Raw genomic sequence first — 19436 nt, forward strand, 5'->3', positions numbered from 1 at the left:
ATACCATTATATTTTACTCAGATCATATGTGAATTGGCTTGAATACCCTTTTGGCAGTTAATCACGGTTCCAAACTGATCAAAGAAAGCAACTTCTTTACTCAAGCTGTTTTTAATTGATTACGTGTCGATAGTGCAATCTTGTGGTTTAACGGAGCGACTACACATTGCATTGATCTCAACTTCACTGATGTCTTTTCTTTCAGGTTGAATAATCATACAAATATATTATATCTTATCGACCAAAACAGGTATTCTGAATAATTCCCCAAAACCATAATTAAGGAACATGACAACATTAATGGAATGTCATATTTCTGTTCCAATTTGAATCAGGGACTTCTCAAGAAGGTAGAAAGAGCTATTAATGTCAAAATAGAGCCGATCCATTCTATTCAAAATGACATACATTACACACAAGATAGTATCTATACATACATAGTCTATGTTAGACAGACTGAGAGGTTACATTTCAACTTCTGAAGTTCCTGCTTCTATCAAAACAAACAGTAAAAAGTATGGCAGCTCACAGAGGGAGGAACACTTTAAAACTGCAGGGGGTGTTTTGAGTTTGTCTTTAAAGTGTGTGTCTTGACTCTCCGTGTGAGTGTGTGTTGGGTGAGATGTTTCTAGAGCACAGACATCCACAGGTTAGGTACTGCATACTAGTGTGTGTGTCTCTGTGTGTCTGGCACTTGTCTCTGCATGCCCGTGTGTTTGTGTGTCTGCATGCCCGTGTGTCTGTGTGTGTGTGTGTGTGTCTCTCTCTCTCTGTGTGTGTGTGTGTCCGTGTCCATGTCTAGTTAGGGGAGATGGTCCTGGAGCGTAGACATCCACAGGTCAGGTACTGCATAGCCTTCATGCTAACGTGCATTAGGGGCCCCAGGTTGAACAACATATGGTAGAAGGCGTGCACCGACAGGCCGCCCGTCTCATCTGCATACTTCAGTGCCACGATGGGCGTGTACAGCGGGTTGGTAAGGTTCCGGAACCGTGCAGAACTGCCTTGCTCAATCACCTTCTTAGTACACTATAGGAGAGTGAGAGAGACTAGTTAGTGCACTGCTGGGGGAGGAAGAGAAGGAGAGAGAGACTAGTTAGTGCACTGCTGGGGGAGGAAAGGGAGAGAAAGACAGAGGGAGAGAGAGTAGAGAGAGAGTAGAGAGAGAGAAAAAAGAGAGAGAGGGGGAGAGTAGAGAGAGAGACAGAGGGAGAGAGAGTAGAGAGAGAGTAGAGAGAGAGAAAAAAGAGAGAGAGAGGGGGGAGAGTAGAGCGAGAGGGAGAGAGAGTAGAGAGAGAGGGGGGGAGAGTAGAGAAAGAGACAGAGGGAGAGAGAGTAGAGAGAGAGTAGGGAGTAGAGAGAGAGTAGAGAGAGAGTAGAGACAGAGTAGGCCACACACACACTCAGACAGATGGACTAACCCTGGCAATGTCATCGGGGGTCTGTCCGAGCGTCTCAAAGATGTCGACGGAGGAGGGCAGGTAGACGTTTTTAAAGTAGTTGACGGTATCGGCATCGGCCCCAGGGAACTCTTTCTGACGGACGTCCTGAATCATCTTAGATTCAAACTCTGTATGGACTGGGCCTGGCTCTATCATAGACATACTAGGGGGGAGGAATAGGAGGGAGAGAAGAGAGGGAGGGGGAGGAGAAGGGAGAGGAGGGAGAGGAGAGAGAAAAGAAGGCTGGGGGGAAAGGAGAGAGAAAAGAAAGAGGGGGAGAAGGACAGAGAAAAGAAAGAGGGGGAGAAGGAGAGAGAAAAGAAGGCGGGGGAAAAGGAGAGAGAAAAGAAAGAGGGGGAGAAGGAGAGAGAAAAGAAAGAGGGGGAGAAGGAGAGAGAAAAGAAGGCGGGGAGAAGGAGAGAGAAAAGAAAGAAGGGGAGAAGGAGAGAGAAAAGAAAGAGGGGGAGAAGGAGAGAGAAAAGAAAGAAGGGGAGAAGGAGAGAGAAAAGAAGGCGGGGAGAAGGAGAGAGAAAAGAAAGAAGGGGAGAAGGAGAGAGAAAAGAAAGAGGGGGAGAAGGAGAGAGAAAAGAAAGAGGGGGAGAAGGAGAGAGAAAAGAAAGAGGGGGAGAAGGAGAGAGAAAAGAAAGAGGGGGAGAAGGAGAGAGAAAAGAAAGAGGGGGAGAAGAACAGAAGAGAGATCATGTTTTAAATCGTATGTTTTAATTGGTCCGTCCCCGACAAAATATACATATGAAATAAAAATAAAGACATTCATTTTGGAAAACATAGCTAGGTGTGTTAGAGAGACTCACGTGACGTTAAACTTGAGCAGCTGTACAGCCAGACACTCACAAAACCCTTCCATGGCAAACTTAGAGGCAGCATACACGTCATTAAACACGACACCTGAGATCAGAGAGTAGTACTTCAGTATTTCATTATGATCCCCACTACTACCACATCTGTTGACAAGCATTATGTAAAAAACATAAAGAAATGAGTTTCATCCCATTTTCAAATGAACAACAGACATAATATTCTATGAAACAGCGATCTACATTGAATTTCTTCACATGGCTTCAGCATTACATAAAAGTCCACCATTATATCATATTCTGAACAGTTTATGATGTTGTACATGGAACCGTTGTCATCCTTCACCATCAAAACATAGATGTAGACATCACCTTTCTGTGTATTCATGTTTGGTTCAGCAGATAGGACAGGAAAATACACTGTCCGGCTATGGCAGAATATAAAAATGGCCGCCACGGCCGCCAGGAGGCGTTTTTGCTATGCCTCCATATCTGAAAATGTTCAGGGCCTCAAACTGTACAAGTGTACCGAGTTTCATGCTTTTATGAAAAAGCGAACATATCACCTCAAATTTGCCACATGTCGCTTGGACCACTATCATGTGTGTCCCCTCCTCTTTTTCATATCAGCCAATCAACCAAGCAATCAATCAATCAACCAATCAATAAAGCATAGTTCCGTACCCTGTAGTCCCATGACACTGCTGACCACTACGATGTGTCCTCCCCTCCTCTTCTTCATATCTGGCATCACCTCCTTGATCATCCGGATCACACCGAAGAAGTTGGTCTCAAACACACTCTTCATCTCTGCTATACTGATGCTTTCCACCGGTCCCACCAGACCTATACCTGCATTATTAACTAGAGAGAGAGAGGAGGAGGAGGGAGAGGAGAGGTGGGAGGGAGGAGGATGGGAGAAGGAAGGGCAGACGGAGGGAGGGAGGGAGGGAGGGAGGGAGGGAGGGAGGGAGGGAGGGAGGGAGGGAGGGAGGGAGGGAGGGAGGGAGGGAGGGAGGGAGGGGAAGAGAGGACAGGAGAAGGAGAGGGAGAGAGAGGTGGGAGGGAGGAGGATGGGAGAAGGAGGGGAAAGAGAGGTGGGAGGGAAGATGATGGGAGAAGGAGGGTGAGAGAGAGGTGGGAGGAAGGAGGAAGAGAGGAGAGGTGGGAGGGAGGAGGAGGGAGGAGGAGAGGTGGGAGGGAGTGACGGGAGAAGGAGGGGGAGAGAGAGGTGGGAGGGAGGAGGAGGAAAGGAGAGGTGGAAGGGAGGGAGGGAGGAGGAGGGAGAGGAGAGGTGGGAGGGAGGAGGAGGGAGAGGAGGGGAGAGAGAGGTGGGAGGGAGTGAAAGAGAGAAGGAGGGGGAGAGAGAGATGAGAGGGAGAAGGAGGGGGTAGGAGACATGAGAGGGAGAAAGAGGGGGCGAGAGACATGGGAACAAGCGGAAAGGAGAAGGGTGGGGAGAGAGAGGTGAGAGGGAGAAGGAGGGGGGAGGAGAGAGAGAAAAGATGTAGAGAGGGGGAGGGCGAAAGCGAGGGGGGAGAAGAGAGAGGGAGGAATAGGTAAACAAGAAGGAAAGAGTGACACCCCTGTTCACATAGGTGATCAGAGCACTCGTCTCTTCAGTTGTGTTCCAGTAGTCACCACAGGGTGGCAGTATAACCTAAGGCTTTAGCCCAGTCTCTCACTACACTGAGTTATAACCAGGCTTTAGCCCAGTCTCTCACTACACTGAGTTATAACCAGGCTTTAGCCCAGTCTCTCACTACACTGAGTTATAACCAGGCTTTAGCCCAGTCTCTCACTACACTGAGTTATAACCAGGCTTTAGCCCAGTCTCTCACTACACTGAGTTATAACCAGGCTTTAGCCCAGTCTCTCACTACACTGAGTTATAACCAGGCTTTAGCCCAGTCTCTCACGACACTGAGTTATAACCAGGCTTTAGCCCAGTCTATGACCAGGGCCTGTATAGTATATATCAGCCATTCTCAACTAGCGGAACGCGGTTCAGATCCGGATCCAGAAAAGGGTAAATTCGGACCGCGGGTCCCTACTTTTTAGGAACACAGTCGGGCTTTCAACTTACTGCTGTTGAGAGTTGTAATAGTAGAATGCACAAGGCTGATAAATGACAATATCCCTTTGCCACCTAGGACCTTTGCCACCTAGGACCTTTGCCACCTAGGAAATGCGTGTGACCGGACCTTCTCAAATAGTATTTGCAGTGGTAGAAAAAGTACCCAATTGTCACACTTGAGTAAAAGTAAAGATACCTTAATAAAAAATGACTCAAGTAAAAGTGAAAGTCACCCAGTAAAATACTACTTGAGTAAAAGTCTAAAAGTATTTGGTTTTAAATACACTTCAGTATCAAAAGTAAATGTAATTGCTAAAATATACTTCTGTATCAAACGTAAACGTATAAATCATTTCAAATTCCTTGTATTAAGCAAACCAGATGGCACCATTTATTTTGTCTTTACAGATAGCCAGGGGCACACTCCAACACTCAAACGAAATGTGTGTTTAGTGAGTCAGCCAGATCAGAGGCAGTAGGGATGACCAGGCATATTCTCTTGATAACTGGGTGAATTAGACCATTTTCCTGTCCTGCTAAGCAATCAAAATGTAACGAGTACTTTTGGGTGTCAGGGAAAATGTATGGAGTAAAAAGTACATTATTTTCTTTAGGAATGTAGTGAAGTAAAAGTTGTCAAAAATATGAATAGTAAAGTAAAGTAGAGATACCCCAAAAAACGACTTAAGTGGTACTTTAAAGTATTTTTACTTACTTTACACCACTGAGTAGTTGAGTACCCCTGGTATACATCAAGCATCTAAGAAGCAATGATCTAGGATAAATGTTGCCTTCTAGAACACAATGAATAAGACTACATTGACAGGAGTGGGACCTGATCCTAGATCAGCACTCCTAGTCTGAGACACATGATACATATGGCCCCTGAACTGAGGTCAGTTTTACTGTGGCCTCTCCAGTCTCTCAATGAACTATGATCTGAACTGAGGTCAGTTTTGCATGGTTTATCCCTAATGGTTACGGTCAGGGTTGAGGGAGGTTAAGATAGATGTGTGTAAGAGATGTATAGTTGAGAACGTACAACAACACATAGTCTTTTAGACCTTGAATAGATGTACCCTAATACCTACATAGTGTACTACTTTTCACCAGAGCCCTATGGGCCTATGCGCCCTGGTCAAACTAAGTGCACTCTACAGGGAAATGGCACCCATTTGGGACGTACACCCTTTGGACTCCTGACTGGAGCAGCGGTCTAAAGGCACTGCATCTCAGTGCTAGAGGTGTCACTACAAACCCTGGTTCTATTCCAGGCTCTATCACAGCGGTCTAAGCCACTGCATCTCAGTGCTAGAGGTGTCACTACAGACCCTGGTTTGATTTCAGGCCGTGATTGGGAGTCCCATAGGGCGGCACACAGTTTGCCCAGCGTCGTCCGGGTTTGGCGGGTGTAGGCCGTCATTGTAAATAAGAATTTGTTCTTAAATGACTTGCCTAGTTAAATAAAGATACATTTTTTTAGTCTTTTTTTTTTAAGATAATGGGCTCTGGTTTATAGATTTTTTTGATTTTCAAATCATAAAAGTGTTCCATAGTTATGGTCTGTTTTGTTTTGACAGAAATGTTGCCTTGTGTTATAAAAACAAAGGTGTTCCTTCCTGAGTACATAGAGAATAGGGTACCATTTGGGACACACCCCTTCAGAGAAGTCCATAGATATTCAAAAATCACAAAGGTTGTTCCTTACTGAGTACGTCTACATGTCTGTCCTTGATTCCGTTGATACACTGTTTGACTGACTCGTCCGTACACACGTCCAACACAGCTAGAGAGAGGCTCTTCCCGTACGCATCACCTGCTGCCTCCACCAGCTTGTCTTTACGCTTCAGGTCTCGCATGGTGGCAATGACTGTAGAGAGAGAGAAGAGAGGGGCGAGAGGGGGGTGGGAGAGAGAGAGATTTGGAGGGAGAGAGAGAGAGAAGGGGAAGAGAGAGAGAGAGGGAGTGACGAAGAGAGAAAGGGAGGTTTGTAGACAAAAAGAAAGAGTGGCAGAGAGGGAGAGAGATGTACAGAGAGAGAGATGGAGAGCGATAGAGAGAGATGAGAGAGAGTGTGAGAGAGAGTGTGTGAGAGAGAGAGAGCGAGAGAGAGAGGGAGAGAGAGACAGAGAGAGAGGGACAGAGAGAGAGGGACAGAGAGAGAGGGACAGAGAGAGAGAGAGAGAGAGAGAGAGAGAGAGAGAGAGAGAGAGAGAGAGAGAGAGAGAGAGAATAGGGTCAAACAGAGTTCACTGGATTAAACCTGATAATGAGTAAACAGAAATTACACTGTGTGTGTGTGCGTGTGCGTGTGTGCGTGTGTGCGTGCGTGTGTGTTTGAGCACGTAAGTGTGTGTAATACATTGGTGTTAGACAGAAGTTACAAACCCTGCATGTAAGTGCATGTTTGAGTATGGAATGTTTATATTATTTGTGTGTTTGAGTGTGGGTGGGAGGGATTTTCTATCGTGTGCGTGTGTGTGTGTGTTTGTGTGTGTGTGTGGAATGTGTATGTTGAGAGTGAGGAAAGGGGGAGGGGGAAACCACATTCTATAAGACATTATGATAATAATAATAATAATAATAATCATATCCCCCAAAGGACTGAATTTACTTTCTAGCTGGCTATTGTTGATCTTTGTAGCTATTTCTCACCTCTCTCCCCTCCTTCCTTCTCCCTCCCCCTTCTCCTTCCTTCTCCCTCCCCCTTCTCCTTCCTTCTCCCTCCCCCTCTCCTCCTCTCCCTCCTCTCCTTCCCTCCCCACCTCTCCTTCCTTCTCCCTCCCCCTTCTCCTTCCTTCTCCCTCCACCTCTCCTTCCTTCTCCCTCCCCCTTCTCCTTCCATCTCCCTCCCCCTCTCCTTCCTCTCCCTCCCTCCTCCTTTCCTCTCCATCCCTCTCTCCTTCTTAATGGAGACCTTCTCCCTCCCCTTGTCCCTCTCTCCTTCTTAATGGAGACCTTCTCCCTCTCCCTCTCTCCTTCTTAATGGAGACCTTCTCCCTCTCCCTCTCTCCTTCTTAATGGAGACCTTCTCCCTCTCCCTCTCTCCTTCTTAATGGAGACCTTCTCCCTCTCCCTCTCTCCTTCTTAATGGAGACCTTCTCCCTCTCCCTCTCTCCTTCTTAATGGAGATCTTCTCCCTCTCCCTCTCTCCTTCTTAATGGAGACCTTCTCCCTCTCCCTCTCTCCTTCTTAATGGAGACCTTCTCCCTCTCCCTCTCTCCTTCTTTATGGAGATCTTTTCCAGGTCGGTCTCTTCTTGTAGCACATTATGCTGTTCATATGACAGTTTATTCAGGGTAAAAACACACACACACACACACACACACACACACACACACACACACACACACACACACACACACACACACACACACACACACACACACAACAATAGGCAGGTATCCTAAAGTTTAGAGAGAAGGAAAGAGGATGAGTTAATGTCCATGGACCGTTTAGCTACTTCAAAAGATTGAGATCACTTTTTTCATCATCTGTATACAAGGTCAAACCAAAATGTGACTTCCACTTTATCCCAACCCCTCTGAAAGACACAAAAAGATGTTACATTTTAATTTGACTAGTTTCTCACAGCAAATAATCCTGCAGCAACAGGAAATTTGAATTATTATGTGGATTATGATTAATAGACATTTTTGTAGGGGTTGATACATTCAGAGATTTTACAGTGGAAATTACAAACTTTAGAAGCCCCCCAAAAATATCAAATTAAGAATTTTCTGCTGTGCAGGAAAATTCTCAGCGAAAACAGAGTGATCAAATTAAGATAGGACACCTGTATACAGGTTGGAGAGGTTGGAGCAGGGGGCTGCCACACTGGGCGCCCGTGGAGCAGTTGTGGAGGGGGGTTAAGAGCCTTGCTCAAGGGCACAACGACAGGCAACGGCATCTAGGATTTGATTCCAGCAACTCCCGTGTCAGACCCCGGGATTCGAACTGGCAGTACCTGCCGCCCCGTATAACTAAATCACTGTCAGCTAACTATCTGATGGACTGCTCAGTATCATCCCAGGGGCCGGCGCCAGTCCATGGACCACAGGTTGCGTACCGCTGGTCTAACTGTGTATACCACATGGTTCTGAGTATCCTATACTATCCCATACTACTCTATACATAACAATTAGCCCTATACAGGTTAATATCTACCACATGGTTCTGAGTATCCTATACTATCCCATACTACTCTATACATAACAATTAGCCCTATACAGGTTAATATCTACCACATGGTTCTGAGTATCCTATACTATCCCATACTACTCTATACATAACAATTAGCCCTATACAGGTTAATATCTACCATATGGTTCTGAGTATCCTATACTACTATATAAATAACAATTAACCATATACAGGTTAATATATCTACCACATGGTTCTGAGTATCTGTTACGTCCTGACCATAGAAAGATGTTATTTTCTATGGTAGAGTAGGTCAGGGCGTGACAGGTATTTTCTCTCTATGTTTCTATTTCTATGTTGTCAGGTTCTAGTTTTGTATTTCTATGTTGGGGTTTTGTTTGGGATGATCTCCAATTAGAGGCAGCTGGTCCTCGTTGTCTCTAATTGGAGATCATACTTAAGTAGGGTTTTTTTCCACCTGGGGTTTGTGGGAGATTGTTTTTTGAGTAGTGTATTTTTCAACTCTGCGTCACGGTTTGTTGTTTTGTTCTTTAGTTTATGTTTATGTATCGCATAGTTTCACAGTGTAAATAAAATGTGTAACGACACACACGCTGCACTTTGGTCTGCTTCTCCTTCCTACGACAGCCGTGACAGTATCCTATACTATCCTATACATCTATATGTCCCTACCTTATAACACATGGTTCTGAGTAACGCACACCTGATTCCACTAATGAAAGGTTTAACGATGTGTTGATTAGCGGAATCAACTAAATAGTGTTAAGGATTAAAACAAAAAATGTTTCACCCCTCAGAACCAGGATTAAAAAACACTGTCTTATACTATTCTATAGATAGCAGCCACACGGCCCTAAACTACCTATACCTCATGTGTCTGCTGTCTGATTTAGCCCTGGCACTGTGGGCTGATCTTATTATGGGGCTAGCTTAGTGTTAGCACTCACCCGACAGCACCAAGAATACCCATCCCACCCCACCCTCTGGCTCGCCAGCAGCCCAGGATGAGGCCTCTAAGTGGGGCAGTAAGCGGCCAAGGCAGGGCCCCTCCTGGAGGTTTAGGTATTGTCCACCAGGCATTATGACACTGAGAGCAGTGGTAATGCTACTACTCTTACTGATTGGTCTCAGGTTAAGCAGGGATGAGCCATAATAACCATAATGTGTAACTTATATACACACTCTTACGTACACAGAGACTTACATAGCCCAGACTGCAGACAGACAATCATGTAACCATGATATGTGTTATAACCTGCTATGTAAGTGTTCTCTCCAATCTGTACCAGTGATATAACCTGCTATGTAGGTGATGTATGTTGTGTACCAGTGATATAACCTGCTATGTAAGTGTTCTCTCCAATCTGTACCAGTGATATAACCTGCTATGTAAGTGATGTATGTTGTGTATCAGTGCTATAACCTGCTATGTAGTTGATATGCGTTGTGTTTGTGAGTCTTTAGCAGGGGTTGAAGTAAAGCAGAGTACAAGTTTCCACACACAGACACTTACAGAAGGTTAAGAGTGTGCAAAGCTGTCATCAAGGCAAAGGGTGGCTAATTTGAAGAATCTCAAATAGAAAATATATTTGTATTTGTTTAACAATTTTTTGGTTACTACAGGATTCCATATGTGTTATTTCATAGTTTTGATGTCTTCACTATTGTTCTACAATGTAGAACATTGTAAAAATAAAGAAAAACCCTGGAATGAGTAGGTATGTCCAAACTGTTGACTGGTACTGTACATACAATGGACAATCATGTAACCCTGCTGTGTAAGTGCTGAAACCTGCTGCTGTGTAAGTGTTGAATCCTGCTGTGTAAGTGTCACATGGTACCCTATTCCCTACATAGTGCACCCTATTCCCTACATAGTGCACCCTATTCCCTACATTGTGCACTACTTTTGACCATAAATCATGTTTTTTACAAGATAAATCATAGACTACAGGTTTTTATACTCCAATATATCTGACTATTTGGACTTAACCTACTAACAGCATCGTCACCATTAGGCTGCTGTACACCAGTGCCTTCAGAAAGTATTCATACCCCTTGAATTATTCCACATTTTGTTGTGTTACAGCCTGAATTCAAAATGGATTCAATCTTTTTTTCTCTCACTCACCCATCTACACAGAATACGCCATAATCACAAAGTGAAAACATGTTTTGAGAAAAATGTAGCATATTTATTGAAAATGAAATACAGAAACATCTAATTTACATAATTATTCTCACCCTTGATCAATACTTTGTAGAAGCATCTTTGGCAGCGATTACAGCTGTGAGTCTTTCTGGGTAAGTCTCTAAGAGCTTTCCAATCCTGGATTGTGCAACATTTGCACATTATTCTTTTCAAAATTCTTCAAGGGCTGTCAAATTGGTTTATGATCATTGCTAGGCAACCATTTCAGGTTTTGCCATAGGTTTAAGTCGAAACTGTAATTCAGCCACTCAGGATCATTCGCTGTCTTCTTGTTTAACAAATCCAGTGTAGATTTGGCCTTGGCTATTGGTTATTGTCCTGCTGAAAGGTGAATTCATTTGTGGTTGAATCTGTGTTTGAAATTCACTGCTTGACCTTACAGGTAATGAGGAATTTATTAAAACACATTATTATTGCACACAGAGTGAGTCCATGCAACTTATTATGTGACTTGTTAAGCACATTTTTATTCCTGAACTTATTTAGGTTTGTCATAACAAAGGGGGTGAACACCAAGACACTTCAGCTTTTCATTTTTTGTATTAATTTGTAACAATATAAAGATACATAATTCCACGTTGACACTATGGGATATTGTGTGTAGGCCAGTGACCAAACATCTAAATTGTATACATTTTAAATGCAGGCCGTAACACAAAATGTGGTACAAGTCAAAGGGTGTGTGAATACTTCCTGAAGGCCCTGGAGGTTACTCTCTTACCGTGATAGCGCTGTTTCTCGTCCTTAGCGAGCATCACCGCCATCCTCAGCCCGATCCCGGAGGAGCAACCGGTGATTAGCACCACTTTTTGTCCTGGGTTCGACATGGCTCTCCTAACGTTTTCCCCTTAACGTTCAAACAACTAACGTCGCTTCTCTTCTCTCTCCAGTTGGCACATCGGGAATGAGCAAGCAGCAGCGCAAGAAAGATGACAGGGGCTTTGCGTTCAGAGCCACTGTAAGCGGATAACACGCACGCACGCACACAAACACACACACACACACACACACACACACACACACACACACACACACACACACACACACCACACACACACACACACACACACACACACACACACACACACACACACACACACACACACACACACGGCGCTCCAGAGTCACATGGACAGCACAGACCTGCGCAAAGATTATCTAACCTGTAGGCTTCACTGTCCGTTGGTCACCTGCTGTGGCCTCCCCGCCTCATCTGTTGAGCTCGGTAGAACAGTAATGACTAGGCCAGGGATCCCCCCGTCTGTTGTTTACGGCTGCGAGTTAGAAGTAGAAACAAAGAGGCTGAACAGAATACACAAGGTACAATTTCAAATTTGGTTGAACATTAGCAGTTTTTCTCGTTATTTCAGTCACTGATAGTCACTCAATTAGCCCATATCAGCGAACATTTTTCAGCTTGGTAAATGAGTGTAGCAGCCAGCTATCTAAACGTGTAGTAATCATGGTCAAATTACAGCCTGGGGGCTCCCCCATTGATTTTGTTAGTCATTTTCACTCAGATATTACAGTAACAACTGTAAACATTTCTCTCCATCCTATGGCAAAATGTTTTTCGAATTTCAGCAAACTTGCTTTAAACTCACAGCATTTTCTCTACACCCCATTGCAAAATGTGTAGAATTACAACAATAACTTGGGGATGGGTGGGGGGTAATGGCAGGCCCTCATGATGAGATCAGATCTTTTGAGGCCAGTCCCATCAAAGTTGCCCATATCTGGACTAGGTTATGTGTCATTGGTAAGGGAAAACTAACAACAGCTACTCTGGTGGATAAAGAAAGGGTGTTTCTCAAAATGTATACTACCCTGCTTCAAGCACGCAAATTGGAGCACAGAAGAGTCGACGTATGAGTCCAAATGAAAGTATACGAAACAGAGCACGGAGGGCACTTCTCGAATGCATTCTTCGTTTGTACATATTTTGAAGCATGCATGATGCAAGCTTTAACGGAAAGTATGAGGCGAAATATGACGCAACCATGTAAAAAATTCTGAAAATTTGATGAAATCAATAGCGGCCATTATTTGAGCTGAAGCAAGTGAAACACACTCCGACTTCAGAATGAAATGTTGCCTATTCACATCTCATATGTTACCTTGTTATCTTGATAAGTCAATAAATACATGCTGTGTTAATTTTGGCATGTTTTCCTGCATATGTACTGTAGATAGCAAGCCCATAATAAGTCAACAGTGGTGTAAAGTACTTAAGTACTTGTATCCTCAAGGTTAAAGTACTACCTAAGTCGTTTTTTGGGGTATCTGTACTTTACTATTTATATTATTGCCAACTTTGACTTTTACTTCGCTACATTTCTAAAGAAAATAATATACTTTTTACTCCATACATTTTCCCTGAAACCCAAAAGTACTCCTTACATTTTGACAGGAAAATGGTCCAATTCACTCACTTATCAAGAGAACATCTGTGGTCATCCCTACTGCCTCTGATCTGGCGGACTCACTAAACACAAACGCTTTGTTTGTAAATTATGTATGAGTGTTGGAGTGTGCCGTTGGTTATCCGTCAATAAAAACAAAACATCTAAAATGAATGGTTGGTTTATGGGCTTGTAAGTAAGCATTGTATTCGGCGCACATGACGAATACAATTTCATTTGATTTGATTTGAAATGTGCCTTCTGGTTTGCTTAATATAAGGAATTTGAAATGATTTATACTTTTACTTTTGATACTTAAGTATATTTTAGCAATTACATTTACTTTTGATACTTAAATATATTTTAGCAATTACATTTACTTTTGATACTTAAGTATATTTAAAACCAAATACTTTTAGACTTTTACTCAAGTAGTATTTTACTGGGTGACTTTACTGGGTCATTTTCTATTAAGGTATCTTTACTTTTACTCAAGTATGACAATTGAGTACTTTTTCTACCAATGTAAGTCAGTAGGGCTAACTGGCTAGCTGCTAGTACTGTTAGCTAGCCAGATAGCCACGAAGAATTGTTAGCTAGCTACCCATGAAGAATTGAAATATATCTTGCATAATATTAATTTTAGGTAAGTTTTGCCTGTTTAACTAGCTGGCAAGCTAGATCATTACGATTCACATAATTAGCTGATAATTATGACGTAAAACGTTTGCTTTGTTGCCATTGTTCTGGCTGGAAGTTTCAGTGAATGAGGAGGAAAAGCATGAGGTAATACAGTAGGGTACTTCTCAGATGTGTTGCTTTATGCATTCCTCACACTCTCGTCCTCACAAGAACGTACTCAAGAGAATGTGATCGGAGAATGCACACGTACTGTAGCATGAGAGTGTGGATTATGGTAGTATGCATATTGAGAAACACCCTGAGTTTACAGAACAGTATGCTGCCTGTCGCAAAGTTAACTAAAAAGCAGCATTCCCCAAGAGAGGATGGCTCTCACTTCAGCAGTAATGAATTCATGAACTTCTTTGAGGAAAAGATCATGATCATTAGAAAGCAAATTACGGACTCCTCTTTAAATCTGCGTATTCCTCCAAAGCTCCGTTGTCCTGAGTCTGCACAACCCTGCCAGGACCTAGGATCAAGCGAGACACTAAAGTGTTTTAGTACTATATCTCTTGACACAATGATGAAAATAATCATGGCCTCTAAACCTTCAAGCTGCATACTGGACCCTATTCCAACTAAACTACTGAAAGAGCTGCTTTCTGTGCTTGGCCCTCCTATGTTGAACATAATAAACGGCTCTCTATCCACCGGATGTGTACCAAACTCACTAAAAGTGGCAGTAATAAAGCCTCTCTTGAAAAAGCCAAATCTTGACCCAGAAATTATAAAAAACTATCGGCCTATATCGAATCTTCCATTCCTCTCAAAAAAATTTGAAAAGCTGTTGCGCAGCAACTCACTGCCTTCCTGAAGACAAACAATGTATATGAAACGCTTCAGTCTGGTTTTAGACCCCATCATAGCACTGAGACTGCACTTGTGAAGGTGGTAAATGACCTTTTAATGACGTCAGACCGAGGCTCTGCGTCTGTCCTCGTGCTCCTAGATCTTAGTGCCGCTTTTGATACCATCGATCACCACATTCTTTTGGAGAGATTGGAAACCCAAATTGGTCTACATGGACAAGTTCTGGCCTGGTTTAGGTCTTATCTGTCGGAAAGATATCAGTTTGTCTCTGTGAATGGTTTGTCCTCTGACAAATCAACTGTAAATTTCGGTGTTCCTCAAGGTTCCGTTTTAGGACCACTATTGTTTTCACTACATATTTTACCTCTTGGGTATGTCATTCGAAAACATAATGTTAAATTTCACTGCTATGCGGATGACACACAGCTGTACATTTCAATGAAACATGGTGAAGCCCCAAAATTGCCCTCGCTAGAAGCCTGTGTCTCAGACATAAGGAAGTGGATGGCTGCAAACTTTCTACTCTTAAACTCGGACAAAACAGAGATGCTTGTTCTAGGTCCCAAGACACAAAGAGATCTTCTGTTGAATCTGACAATTAATCTGGATGGTTGTACAGTCGTCTCAAATAAAACTGTGAAGGACCTTGGCGTTACTCTGGACCCTGATCTCTCTTTTGAAGAACATATCAAGACTGTTTCAAGGACAGCTTTTTTCCATTTACGTAACATTGCAAAAATCAGAAACTTTCTGTCCAAAAATGACACAGAAAAAGTAATCCATGCCTTTGTTACTTCTAGGTTGGACTACTGCAATGCTCTACTTTCCGGCTACCCGGATAAAGCACTAAATAAACTTCAGTTAGTGCTAAATACGGCTGCTAGAATACTGACTAGAACCAAAAAATGCGATCATATTACTCCAGTGCTAGCCTCCCTCTACTGGCTTCCCGTTAAGGCAAGGGCTGATTTCAAGGTTTTACTGCTAACCTACAAAGCATTGCATGGGCTTGCTCCTACCTATCTTTCCGATTTGGTCCAGCCGTACATACATACACGTACGCTGCGGTCACAAAACGCGGGCCTCCTAATTGTTCCTAGAATTTCTAAGCAAACAGCTGAAGGCAGGACTTTCTCCTATAGAGCTCAATTTTTATGGAATAGTCTGCCTACCCATGTGAGAGACGCAGACTCAGTCTCAACCTTTAAGTCTTTACTGAAGACACATCTCTTCAGTAGGTCCTATGATTAAGTGTAGTCTGGCCCAGGGGTGTGAAGGTGAACGGAAATTCTGGAGCAATGAACCGCCCTTGCTGTCTCTGCCTGGCCGGTTTCCCCTCTTTCCACTAGGATTCTCTGCCTCTACCCCTATTACGGGGGCTGAGTCACTGGCTTACTGGTGTTCTTCCATGCCGTCCCTGGGAGGAGTGCGTCACTTGAGTGGGTTGAGTCACTGACGTGGTCTTCCTGTCTGGGTTGGCGCCCCCCCCCTTGGGCTGTGCCGTGGCGGAGATCTTTGTGGGCTATACTCGGCCTTGTCCCGGGATGGTATGTTGGTGGTTGGAGATATCCCTCCAGTGGTGTGGAGACTGTGCTTTGGCAAAGTGGGTGGGGTTATATCCTACCTGTTTGGCCCTGTCCGGGGGTTTCATCAGATGGGGCCATAGTGTCTCCGGACACCTCCTGTCTCAGCCTCCAGTATTTATGCTGCAGTAGTTTATGTGTCGGGGGGCTAGGGTCAGTCTGTCACATCTGGAGTATTTCTCTTTTCCAGTGTCCTGTGTGAATTTAAATATGCTCTCTCTAATTCTCTCTTTCTCTCTTTCTTTCTTTCTTTCTCTCTCTCGGAGGACCTGAGCCCTAGGACCATGCCTCAGGACTACCTGTCTTGATGACTCCTTGCTGTCCCCAGTTCACCTGGCTGTGCTGCTGCTCCAGTTCCAACTGTTCTGCCTGCAGCTATGGAACCCTGACCTGTTCACCGGACGTGCTACCTGTCCCAGACCTGCTGTCCCAGACCTGCTGGAACCCTGACCTATTCACCGGACGTGCTACCTGTCCCAGACCTGCTGTTTTCAACTTTCTAGAGACAGCAGGAGCTGTAGAGATACTCTCAAAGATCGGCTATGAAAAAGCCAACTGACACTTACTCTTGTGTTACTGACTTGTTGCACCCTCGACAACTACTATGATTATTATTATTTGACCAAGCTGGTCATTTATGAACATTTGAACATCTAGGCCATGTGCTGTTATAATCTCTACCTGGCACAGCCAGAAGAGGACTGGCCACCCCTCATAGCCTGGTTCCTCACTAGGTTTCTTCCTAGGTTTTGGCCTTTCTAGGGAGTTTTTCCTAGCCACCGTGCTTCTACACCTGCATTGCTTGCTGTTTGGGGTTTTAGGCTGGGTTTCTGTACAGCACTTTGAGATATCAGCTGATGTAAGAAGGGCTATATAAATACATTTGATTTGATTTGACTATGAAACACCCTGAGTTTACAGAACAGTATGCTGCCTACACTATGAAACACCCTGAGTTTACAGAACAGTATGCTTCTGTCACGCTTGTCGTTGGAAATGGAGGACCAGAACGCAGCAGGTATGTGTATGCTCATCTTGCTTTTTAATAAATACAAAATGAACACCAAAATAACAAAGAACGAACGAACAACAAACAGTCTGGCAAAGCATAAAGCTCAACACAGAACAATCACCCACAAATAACAAACACAAACACACCCTAATATATGGGACTCTCAATCAAAGGCAGATAGACAACACCTGCCTTCAACTGAGAGTCCCAACCCCAATTAACCAAACATAGAAACAGACTACCTAGACTAGACATAGAATTACATAAACATAGATCATAAACCAAAAACCCGGAAATACTAAATCAAACGCCCTATTTTCCCAAAACACCACCCCGAACCACATAAAACAAATACCCTCTGCCACGTCCTGACCAAACTACAATACCAATTAACCTTATACTGGCCAGGACGTGACAGCTGCCTACACTATGAAACACCCTGAGTTTACGGAACAGTATGCTGTCGATACTATGAAACACCCTGAGTTTACAGAACAGTATGCTGCCTACACTATGAAACACCCTGAGTTTACAGAACAGTATGCTGCCTACACTATGAAACACCCTGAGTTTACAGAACAGTATGCTGCCTACACTATGAAACACCCTGAGTTTACGGAACAGTATGCTGCCTACACTATGAAACATGGAAGATTTTAGGAGACACTGATTGCGAATACAATTATTCATATTTGTTTTTATTGTTACAGCAAAGTAGTTTTCCTTTTTTCTAATTACAACTTTTTAAAATTAGTAATAATGCTGAAATAAACTACTTTGGACGAGAGTGTGGGGAATAAACTTACCTAAATAAAATAAACCGTTATCTTTGAACAAATTGTGCTCATCACTGCCTGGTTAGAATACCTATTAGGTAACTCAGGCAGGGGCGCAACTTTCGCTGGGGACAGGGGGGCGACATTGCATTTTTGTCCTCCCCAGTTTTATCATTGGAATGTGACACTGCCTCCGAGCAGTCGGGTAGGCTGTTTGGAGGGTTTATCCGACTGGATAAATAATAATAATTATGTCCCCCCAACTTATAAAACCAAAGTTGCACCCTGGGATACTGTTTAATAATATAATATATTCATATGTTGACCTAGGTTGAACATTTAAACATGATTAATATAATATATTAATATGTTGGCCTAGGTTGAACATTTAAACATGATTAATATAATATATTAATATGTTGGCCTAGGTTGAACATTTAAACATGATTAATATAATATATTAATATGTTGGCCTAGGTTGAACATTTAAACATGATTAATATAATATATTAATATGTTGGCCTAGGTTGAACATTTAAACATGATTAATATAATATATTAATATGTTGGCCTAGGTTGAACATTTAAACATGATTAATATAATATATTAATATGTTGGCCTAGGTTGAACATTTAAACATGATTAATATAATATATTAATATGTTGGCCTATGTTGAACATTTAAACATGATTAATATAATATATTAATATGTTGGCCTAGGTTGAACATTTAAACATGATTAATATAATATATTAATATGTTGGCCTAGGTTGAACATTTAAACATGATTAATATAATATATTAATATGTTGGCCTATGTTGAACATTTAAACATGATTAATATAATATATTAATATGTTGGCCTAGGTTGAACATTTAAACATGATTAATATAATATATTAATATGTTGGCCTAGGTTGAACATTTAAACATGATTAATATAATATATTCATATGTTGGCCTAGGTTGAACATTTAAACATGATTAATATAATATATTAATATGTTGGCCTAGGTTGAACATTTAAACATGATTAATATAATATATTAATATGTTGGCCTAGGTTGAACATTTAAACATGATTAATATAATATATTAATATGTTGGCCTAGGTTGAACATTTAAACATTGCTTTTCTGGCATTATTTTTTTTACATGAATGTATCTTATGTTTTTAATGAATTTTAACCTGGTACCTTTTCAGACCACTTTTATTAATCACTTTCAGATCTTTATATTAGACAAAAACTGCTCAGACACCTCTTACAGTATCTCCGGTTGATCCTTGTGGTGAAGCTGTGGTGAAAGGACTGAGGTTTGGCGCCCCCTTGTGGCCTAGGTATCTCATTACAGAGGGAAACAAAGTCATGTAAGAAGCTCAATAATGACTAGATGGTCTTGTCTCTGTCCTAACAATGGGAGTTGTTGTCCCAAAGGCGGGAAGGCAGGCGATCTGC

The 19436-nt window shown here is 42.7% G+C and overlaps 1 protein-coding gene across 1 annotated transcript; it reads right to left on the reverse strand.

The window, feature by feature from the left end:
* Positions 1-347: 347 nt before the first annotated feature.
* Positions 348-11656, reverse strand: LOC106576494 (retinol dehydrogenase 8). Its single transcript, XM_045710289.2, has 6 exons — positions 11432-11656; positions 6043-6204; positions 2942-3121; positions 2255-2348; positions 1422-1605; positions 348-1029 (listed from the first exon to the last, which is right to left on the reverse strand). Exons 1-6 carry the CDS (start codon positions 11535-11537, stop codon positions 799-801), a joined length of 957 nt encoding a protein of 318 aa, XP_045566245.1. The 5' UTR covers positions 11538-11656; the 3' UTR covers positions 348-798.
* Positions 11657-19436: the final 7780 nt, after the last annotated feature.

The sequence above is a fragment of the Salmo salar genome, chromosome 02 (genome assembly GCF_965601325.2).
Source record: "Salmo salar chromosome 02, fSalSal1, whole genome shotgun sequence".
NCBI classification, from domain to species: Eukaryota; Metazoa; Chordata; class Actinopteri; order Salmoniformes; family Salmonidae; genus Salmo; species Salmo salar.